The following is a 9758-nucleotide window of genomic DNA, read 5'->3' on the forward strand; positions in this document are numbered from 1 at the left end:
TTCTTAAAAGCGCGATTCATATTAAGTCATAGCAATTTCAAATACGAAAAAAAAATCTTATATCATTGTCCGTTAAGTTTACAGAAATACTCTTATTTCGACACACAAATATCATACATCCACAAAAATACAAAATAAAATACTGTTTACATTTTACAAATATAAAAACTATCAAAATATTAATCTATAATAATTAATCAGTCTAAAACTACGTCACGAAGAGGTGCTAGTTTTTCTTAATCATAGGCAAAACTAGTAGTAGTGGTAATGAAGGGCCGAAGTTGGCGTTGGGCTTTAGCAAACCAGCCTTGCAATATTTTTTGTTTTCACCCTAAAAATGGCTTTCCCGCCCAAGCCACCTTTTACTATTTTGTTGGTATTTTCTCCGTAAATCTCTCAGAGATTGTTTATCATCGTCATCGTTTTTATGCACATAATTGTGAGTTACCAAAGTTTTCAGGAGATCAAAGAGACAGAGAAATGCAGAAAGAGCATAATTACTTCTGTTGTTACTTGAGAACTAGGGTTACACTAGTTCAAAATGGATTCCCCTGAACCTTCATCAGTAATCAACGCTACCATCAATACTACGTTGTCTTCAGACCCTGGACCTGCCCAAGTAAAATTCACATATGCATTTTACATTTATTGTCAAATTTTGATTTGATTTAATGGGCAGTTATTGGATCTTTTGTTTGATTTTGTTTCGTTTTCTGATTGCTTGGTGTTGTAGGTATTCGTGAAGGTGGAATTGGGTTGAGTTTTTTTTTTTTTTGATATTTTGTTGGGATTTTTTTGGTATTAGAATAGTTTGGATTTTAGGATTTTGTTTTGGGTTGAGATTAAGTGCAAGTGAGTTTAAATAGGGTTGAGGTATTCTGATTAAATTTGTTGAATTAATTCTTTGGTAACTCATTTAGTTTCCGATGATTTGGTTTAATGAGATTTTGTGAGTTTGAAGTAGGATGCTCAGTGTTTTCAATTGACCAATTTTTGGGACTGAAGTAGGATGAAGAATATTTGAGTTCTAGGTCATGTAGGAGGAATCAAAGATTGTATATGCTAGAGTTTGTAATCTGGCTATTGGATTTAATTGATTCTTAAGTTTGGATCAAAGTCCGAGTTTTTGGATTATCTTGTTCAATAGGATTCTAAATATTTTGTATTGTTAACAATTGTGACTTATAGTAAGTACTTTTTAAGTAGTTTCTAAATATGTAAAGTTTTGTTTGAAAAAAAGATTAAAGATTTGCAAAACAGTTGTTAGTTTTACCTTCGTACGCCGAATCAAGCCAAACAAATTGAAACAGAGGGAGTATTTTCTCATATCCTTGTCGGAACCACTCAAATTTTGCTTTGAGTTAATTTGCAATTTTTTGAAGCTCTCTGCATTGAACCCTGAATTATTGTCTACTTAACCAGTTTCTAGATTAAGGGTGTATGTTGGTTGCTCTAAGGAATGCGTTGTTTCCTCATTCGATGTATTTCTCTTACTTTTTTATTTTGGTCTCAGGATTCACCCGTCTTCAATTATATTAGCAACCTCTCTCCCATACAGCCTGTCAAGGGCGCTCCAATTGTGCAAGATTTCTCAGGGCTGAATTCTCCTCCTCTTCTGCTTACCTCACCCCGAATTAATACACACAGTCGATCGAGCCTTTTGAAAAGGTTTTATAAAATTATCTTTTAGAGTCTTTGTATTTATAATGTTGATAAAATATCCATCAGGCAAAAACTAATTATTTCAGAACCTTAAAACATATCTCAGGAGCCAGTTTCCTAAATTATCCACTGAAGTGTTTTCTGGGAAGAATGAGGATTATAACAATGCTATCACAGATTCAGACGGCACTGGAGTATTTATTTATCCATTGAGAAGTGGACTAAGCCCTTCTGTTCAGAAAGTATCTGATAATAACATATCTGTGCATGAGCAAAGTGGAACTCCCATAAGCTGTGTGGATGAATTCTTAGTTGATGTTTCAAACTCAGAGTCTGGCAATCCTTCAAATTCAAATAATACGAGCCCAAAAGTGGCTGATAGCATTCCTCAACCTCCAAATAGTGCAGAAGATTCAAAGGTACCTGTCGTTAGCATTGCAAGTAAAGATGAAAGAAAAGACGAGATTCCAGAAGATGCAGCCCATGTTGTTGTAGAGCAAGCTGAAGAGGACAATAAGGGAAAGTCCCCATCCAATCAGAAATATACCGTGGTTTACAGTACCTCCAATCCTGACCTGCCATCTCTTGGTTTATGCACAAAGATTGTTCCTGGCTTTGATGCTCATAGTTCGTTGCATAATCATTATGGTGACCGACAAATGGCTCAGGTAAATACCAGCCCTTTCTATTTGATTTTGGTAGGAACTCATGTTCTATGAACTTTATCTATGTCATTTAAATTTTGCAGCTTTCAAGGGCTGGCCACACTATGTTGGACGAGGCTTCTAATATACCGATCAAATCTCTGGAGACTGCACGTGATTGCAGAGATGATAATAATAAGATTAGCACAATGTCAATTGTACCTGATGATGACATTCTGCAGCATGATTCTCAAACCAAGGTATGAGATATTCATATCTTGATGCTATAGCCCAAAACTGAACCAACATTGGTAATTATGAAAATTTAGTGAGATATAGGAAAATGAGTGATATACTTCCTCTTGCAGCTTGCAATGTTTTTATGTTCTGTCAACATGCTGGCTTAACGTTTTAATGTTCATGCTCATACCAAAATCCTCAGTGCATAACTTGTCTTTTTAATTTATGTTCAGTTTATTTTAGCTTTGCATTTCAGTATATTTTACTACAACTCACTTCAACATCAATAAGCTTATTATCATTGTTTCAGAAGATGAAATAAGACATGCCTTTTATACTAATGAATTGAAGTTTAAAATCATGAAGAAGTTCATACATGTTTTTGATAATCGAGAAATCCCTCACGAGTTAGCTTGCCCAACTTCAGTTGGTCCACATGTTAAACTTGAGAAGGTATGGCCCCGCCGTTTTCCTTGCTCCCATGTAAATACTAAGCTTCAGTTAGCAGCAAGATTTGAACTCATGACTTGCACCCTACCCTCTGAACCTAATCCCTAGTGGCTTGTTGTCTCTACTTGAATACACTTCCATTTAAATGATGTAAAGCTTCATGCCATAAGACCTTGCCCTCTAACTCGAAACCTGATCTTGGATGGAGGAAACAATTACTTTTTTCCACACAAAATCACTGTTGCTTTTGGAAAAAGTAGAATAAGGAACTTAACAATCAAGATTACTCTATTGCATTTTATTATGACAAATGAACACCATACAGTTCTGGCTTTAATTTTACAAAAAATGTAGGCTAGTCAACATCAAAGCGGAATAAGTAGGCGCTGTCTCCAATTTGAAGATGCTCAACAGAAGATGGCACCAGCTAGCTCAAGTTCACAGAATGCTTCAGGTATTGTGAGCTGTTCAATACAACCAGTCAGTCCTGCTGTCATAGAGGTTGTAGAACCAGTTTTATCGAATAGATCATCAACTACAAGCAATAGGCGATTGACCCAACTGGTATCTTCCTCTGTTAATTCTGAAAGCCTAAATGTGAAAGTCTCCAAGCCATCTGGTATTGGTTTGCACTTAAATAGTATAGTTAATGGTATGGAAGCTGGTTCTGGTGTAACTGTAAGTGTGAAATCAACTCAGAGGGGAAACTTGAGCATTCGGGGGAAGAAGTTGACCTCCATGATGAGCTGTCACCCTTCTAAGAACTTGAAGAATTGCTTGATATCTTCGAATGTGGTTGGGAGCAACTTGACAAGTGGTGACAATGACGGTATACATGAAAGTTATAGGTCAGATGCAGAAAGTGCTGCAGCTTCTTTGTCACATAATAATGCAAAACCTTTAAATGACACGGTGCTCTTGAAGCCAACAGAGCATACTCCAAGTAACAAAAGGAAACTTAACTCTGAACACATCGACAGCAATATGGATTACAATCAGTCAAGCCCCCAAAAGAAAAGGCAAGTGTGTTTGTTATCTCTAGGAACTGGATAGCTTAAATTTTCTGCATACTTGTAACAGAATTGCATGTTTGTGTAATTCAGGAAGAAAACCTCAGATGGAAATGATGGTGATGGGTGCAAACGCTGCAATTGCAAGAAGACTAAGTGCTTGAAACTGTAAGTTTAAAATATTTGTGTCACTGATCTTCAACATGTTACATATCTACTGATTTTTTTTGTTTATATTCAGTTATTGTGATTGCTTTGCTGCTGGAGTATATTGTGTGGACTCTTGCACTTGCCAAGGCTGCTTGAACAGACCAGAATATGAAGACACTGTTCTTGATGTGCGGCAGCAAATCCAGTCTCGGAATCCCCTGGCATTTGCTCCAAAAATTGTGCAGCATTCCACTAGTTCCCCTGCAAACATTCTTGGGGTATTCCACTCTTCTGAGAGTTTCTTTTATTTAGTAAGCTCAATCTCCTGATAATTGACATAGCCACTTGCGATGTTACAGGAGGGTGTAGCAAGTTTTACGCCTTCCTCTGCAAGGCACAAAAGAGGGTGCAACTGCAAGAAGTCAATGTGTTTGAAAAAGTACTGTGAGTGCTATCAGGTACATTTCTCTCAGATACCATGTGTTGTAAATACTCTCTGATTTTTCTCAATTATCTGACTAAGTCCTATTTCTTCTGTCTTAATAGGCTAATGTTGGATGTTCCAGCGGATGCCGCTGCGAAGGGTGTAAAAATGTCTTTGGTCCGAAGGAAGGTATTAGAAATTTCCTGTCAACTTTGGAGCTATAATGTCTTTTTTGCTAGAAAAGAACTGCCTAGGATCTTAAGCAGAATGTTATTTTGCCTATGCTTTTGATTTTCGCCATTGATGCTTTTGTTGATGGTTCTTTGCATTCATTGCGGTGAAGGGTTTCCCATTAAGTACATGAAATGACTTTGTATGCATCTGAGTATTCCTACTGTACCTCTACAAGGATAGATAGTAGCTTTTCAATCTACTCAAATCTCAAACTAAACAAGAGAATGTTTATTACTCTATGTTAAGTTGTGTGACTATCTCATTTGAACGTTTAAGTTGTTAGAGAGAACACAACTTTATTTTCTTCATTCAGCACGCCATCTCATGTGCTGCCCTGAATCATTTTCGTGGGTCAAGCTTGTGGAAGTTCTCTTTGATAATAGGTGGTGGTGAGACCGTGAAATTCAAACAAGGACCTGTCTACTTTGATACTATGATGAAGTTGTGACCATCTCATCTAAAAGCTTAAGCTTAAGCTATTATTTTCTGGGTTATGTCTTCAACTCTCTATATTTCTCTTCTATTGTTTCTGGCTATGTATGTACATACTGAACCATGATTATGTTTTAGAGCTGTCCGTGTAGAAAAAACATTCTTGCTTTCATACAATCTAATTAATTATAGCCATTCATGTACTATTTGCTCTATATTCCTTTATTCTCAAGGTTGAGGGGGCTACCTTGCTGTGCTACTATAGAGTTCTTTGGGAATTTTCTTTGCTTTATTACCCAAAAATGAATAGTTAAGCATTCAAAAGTGTCGGGCGAACGTTTTCCTTGTTCAGACTATAAACAAGAGAAACCAATTTTTTTACTTCTGGAACATAGTGTTTGTACTGCATCAGCCTACATGGTGACAATGTTTCATATCACTGTTATATGATCAACTTGATCGGATCAAGTGTTAGATCTTGAGCTGCCTTATATTTTCTTTTCTTGACCATTATGCTGTGCACTTTTTTTTCTGTTCTCTAATGTTTTTGTTTCTCTTTTTTTTTTCCTTTCGTGTTTAGATTATGGTATAGATTTGGTGAATAAACACTGCATCACTGAAAGATTGGAGAGGTCAGTTGAGGAAGAGGTAGAGATGGTGACAGCTACAAGTGGGTTATTGCAAAGTGGTCCAATAAATGAATGCAACTCAACTCCCTTGACACCTTCATTCCGGCGCTCAAAGTAAGATCCTTGTGACTTCTGTTGTTCCATCAACTCCTATCATGAGTACTTCATATGATTTCTCATTTCTACTCCCGAAAAATTGATTTTCTTATTTTCCCTCTTACTGTTGATACCTCTGTGCAACTCTAGCAATGTGGATGCATCAAAATCTTGGTTCACTTCTGGAAGATACCTATCTTCACCTGAATCTGGCCAAGCTAATACAGCACCATATGGACTCTCCCCAGGATCTCCTAGAAGTTCTAATAATCATGACATACATCAGGAAAGTACTGGTGATATGCTGGATCTTGTTACCTTCGATCATGAGTTAAGTTATGGCAATGCAAAGTTAGCAAATGAAATTTCACCAGGGTTTAATGTGACTGGCAACATGGATGATATTTTGGCGCTGCCAAAGTCACAGGATTGGGCATGTAATTCAGGTGGTCAACTGATTCCTCAAACTGTCCATTTCCAGTCCACGGATCCGCTAAGCTGGCGTAACTCACCGATGACCCATATGACCCAGTTTGATGGGAGTGGAATGAACGCTCTGGAATTACTAGACTCTGATAAGAAGCCATATGTATTGGAAGATGACACACCTGAAATACTAAAGGACTCTTCTATACCACAAATTGGTGTTAAAGTGAACTCCCCGAATAAGAAGCGTGTTTCTCCACCTTATCGTCATTTGAATGAGATTGGTTCTAGTTCACCTGGAGGAGGCTTAAAAAGCGGCCGGAAATTCATATTGCGAGCTGTTCCTTCTTTCCCACCACTTTCCCCATGTATTCAATCCAAAAATGTTGCTGCTCATAGTACCAATAATTCTGAAAAGGATAGCAGCAGCAAATAACATACCAAGAGGTGAGAAATGTTACTTTTCTCTATCACTTCTAGCACAATACATAACCTCGTAGCTAATGAGCTGGGTTAGTTATTTCTAATTCTTACTTGAAGGCTTCCGAGAACTAGGTCTGTGTGATAAAAGGAACGAAAGACGGTTTTTAAGGTATGAACATCCTTGCATGAACAATGTGATCTTAGTGGAAAAGCATGCTGCAGCTGGGTTTCACTGTCCACACAGTGAAGAATGGGAGGAGGGAAATCCTTTGCCTTCATATGAGAACTCTTTAAAACTCCTTGGAAATCCTATATAATTTAGTTAAAACTGAACATAACTCTAGTTTTTTCGCTGCTGTTTTATCATGTAGAAGAATTCTTCTTGCATTACTTCGTACTACATTTCAGATTCTTTATATTGGCTTGTATGCAGCCAAGTATAATAATTGCTATTATTTGGCTCATGCTGTAGTTGATGATGATGGCAGAAGTAGCATTGTATACTTCATATGAAAAAAAGGATGTTTACAAAGCCAAGTCCTAGTTCCCAAAAGCCTCCATTGGTTGCTAGTAAATTAAAATCCTCTTCCCCTAGTTTATTTGACTAACTTTTTACAATGGAGATCTTTTAAGCTGTCTTACGACCATCCATGCCTTTTGTTTTACTTTTGCATTTTAAAAATAAATTTAACAATTTAAATTTTGGTTAAGCTAAGTATAACTTGAGGTTTTGATACAATGATTCTCGTGTTCTAAGGGGTTGTTTGATCACGGATTAGTAGTAGAAGTAATACAAGAATTAGTTATGCGGAACTTTGTTATTCATGTACTAAATTATTTTAACCTATATTAAATAATACACAAATTATTCGTAACTTTTATATATGCTGACTATGTGAAGATGTAAAATGATAAATAAATATCTTCGGTGTGTAAAATTTTATACATGGCAATTAAAATGCAACCAAACATGATATTCTAGTTTATCCTAGTTTTATCTTACAACTGTTATTATTCAAGTAGTAAAAGAACACGCTACAATATAATTGAACATTGTTATGATTAGTTGAACTTAAGTAGCTTTGAGCATCAAGTGTTATGAAAAGTATTTTTCAAATATTAGAATTAAATTAAATAAGATGTTATAGGAATAGAATGAAATGTTAGAATAGAAAAGAAAATAAGTACGTTGATATGTTTTGAGAAGAAAAGTGCTGCTCTTTTTCTATCAAAATTGATTAAGATGCAATAATATTAATAAGTGTTGCTCTGTTTCTATTAAAATTGATTAAGATGCAATAATTTAATTTGGTGATGAGTTCTTTCTCAATGTTTAACGTAATCGACAACAATATTGAGGATTACAAAGAGAAAGAAGAAAGCCTTTGAAATGCCCCCCAAAAAGAACATGAAAATTGGCGAGGCGAGGCGATACATACTGCTCTCCCAACTCTCTACGAAGGGTTTCAGAAAGGTTTTGCAAAAGAAATTGATTGGAATTCATACTATCAAAATATTTAAGAACTAACACACACGAGAAAATTGTATAACTTCTGTAAATTTGCCACTATATGCCCAAAAATGCCATGAAAAGAGGTGAGATTGTGCGTACTGCTCCATCAACTCTCTACGAAAGGTTTCATAAAAGTTTTTTTTTATATAAAAAAAGCGATATCACCAAAATATTCATGCGTTACAAACGGAAAATAGAGAAATATGTGTAATTCCTAAAAAAAATTGTAAATGCGAAAATAGGTGTTAAAATGATGCGAGTGTACGTGATGGTTTACTAACTCATCACGAAAGTCCTCATAAAGATTTTTCGAAAAAAAATTGGGTGCTTCAAGGAGCCAGACCCATGGACTATATTACAAATGAAAAATCGAAGAATTTGTAATTCTGAAAAAAAAAAAGGTTTGTAAATGCAGAAATAGGCGTTAAGAAAATGGTTGAGTATACGTGGTGGTTCCCTAACTCATTATGGAGGTCCTCATAAAGTTTTTTCAGGAAAAAATTAGGGTCACAAAAAATCAACGTTTGAACCATAAAACGTGTCTCTGAATAACGAACTAATAAAACATATTTGATAGTAATGCTCTGTGTCTCTTTATTTAAATGTACTAGTAAAACTTAGTAGGTTTACTAAGTCAAATCATCACAAGTAAAAATGAACAAAGGGCATATAATTTTTATGATGAACTTTTTAAATTTGTGCCACTTCCCTTTTTGCTAACTAACATATTACTAAGTTACTATTTGCATTGAACTGCTTCATGTTGTGTGAGTGCTATATTAGCCTGTAAATCTTCCATAGCTTCAGCTTCTGTGGGAATATGTGTGTTTTATTGCATGACCTCTTCTAGCATCTCTAAGATACAGGGGTAGTCCCAAATTTCCTTCAGTTAGACTTAGTAAATTAGTCTCTAAAATACAGTTTTCCATCTTTCTTTGTCTGCAAAAAAGCATTGCTTTGAGAATTCTTGTTGCTTCTGCCACCATATTCGATGAAATACCAAGTGGCTGTTCAACATACATTAAATCCCCATGCAGTCTCTATTGTAGAAACCATAAGAACTTTCACCTGAATTTCCTTTATTGGCTCTATCTGTATACATTTTATCCTTCCTGCAGTAGGTGCCTCCCATTTGATTTCCTGGTAGAGAACGATGTGTTGTTTTTCTAGAAAGATAACAAAACTATTCCAATCATTTGGACAATGGTAGTTTGGACTTGCTGGATCATTCTGCCAAAACTTTTTTAGCATTATATAATCAATTATTGAAATGCAATTCTTCAATCTTGATACCTGCATAAGCAACCGTGCACCTCACTCCCACCCAAAACCTAAGGGCATTGTGCCCCCACCCTCCTAAGGACGTCTTGCCCCGAGGCCCCCACCCAACCCCGTGGCTTCCAACCTCAACCCCTACCCCCACCC

General features: G+C 36.1%; 1 protein-coding gene across 2 annotated transcripts; it reads left to right on the forward strand.

Annotated features, from left to right (window-relative positions):
• The first annotated feature begins 268 nt into the window (after positions 1–268).
• On the forward strand, positions 269–7373 carry LOC107028597 (protein tesmin/TSO1-like CXC 2). 2 transcript variants are annotated; one of them, XM_015229727.2, is made up of 12 exons: positions 269–619; positions 1514–1668; positions 1769–2330; positions 2411–2566; positions 3351–4015; positions 4100–4174; positions 4248–4434; positions 4516–4614; positions 4703–4769; positions 5827–5989; positions 6122–6844; positions 6938–7357. In XM_015229727.2, exons 1-11 carry the CDS (start codon positions 542–544, stop codon positions 6831–6833), a joined length of 2919 nt encoding a protein of 972 aa, XP_015085213.1. In that variant the 5' UTR covers positions 269–541; the 3' UTR covers positions 6834–6844; positions 6938–7357. The 2 variants fall into 2 exon arrangements, with proteins under 2 accessions (XP_015085213.1, XP_015085212.1); XM_015229726.2 differs by having other exon boundaries at positions 6122–7373.
• Positions 7374–9758: the final 2385 nt, after the last annotated feature.

The sequence above is a fragment of the Solanum pennellii genome, chromosome 8 (genome assembly GCF_001406875.1).
Source record: "Solanum pennellii chromosome 8, SPENNV200".
Lineage (NCBI taxonomy): Eukaryota > Viridiplantae > Streptophyta > Magnoliopsida > Solanales > Solanaceae > Solanum > Solanum pennellii.

Coding starts and splice junctions, on each gene's coding strand:
- LOC107028597 (XM_015229726.2), top strand. CDS start 542: ATGGATTCCCCTGAACCTTCATCAGTAATCAACGCTACCATCAATACT. Junction 1,669..1,768: donor CGATCGAGCCTTTTGAAAAG/GTTTTATAAAAT, acceptor AACATATCTCAG/GAGCCAGTTTCCTAAATTAT. Junction 4,175..4,247: donor AAGACTAAGTGCTTGAAACT/GTAAGTTTAAAA, acceptor GTTTATATTCAG/TTATTGTGATTGCTTTGCTG.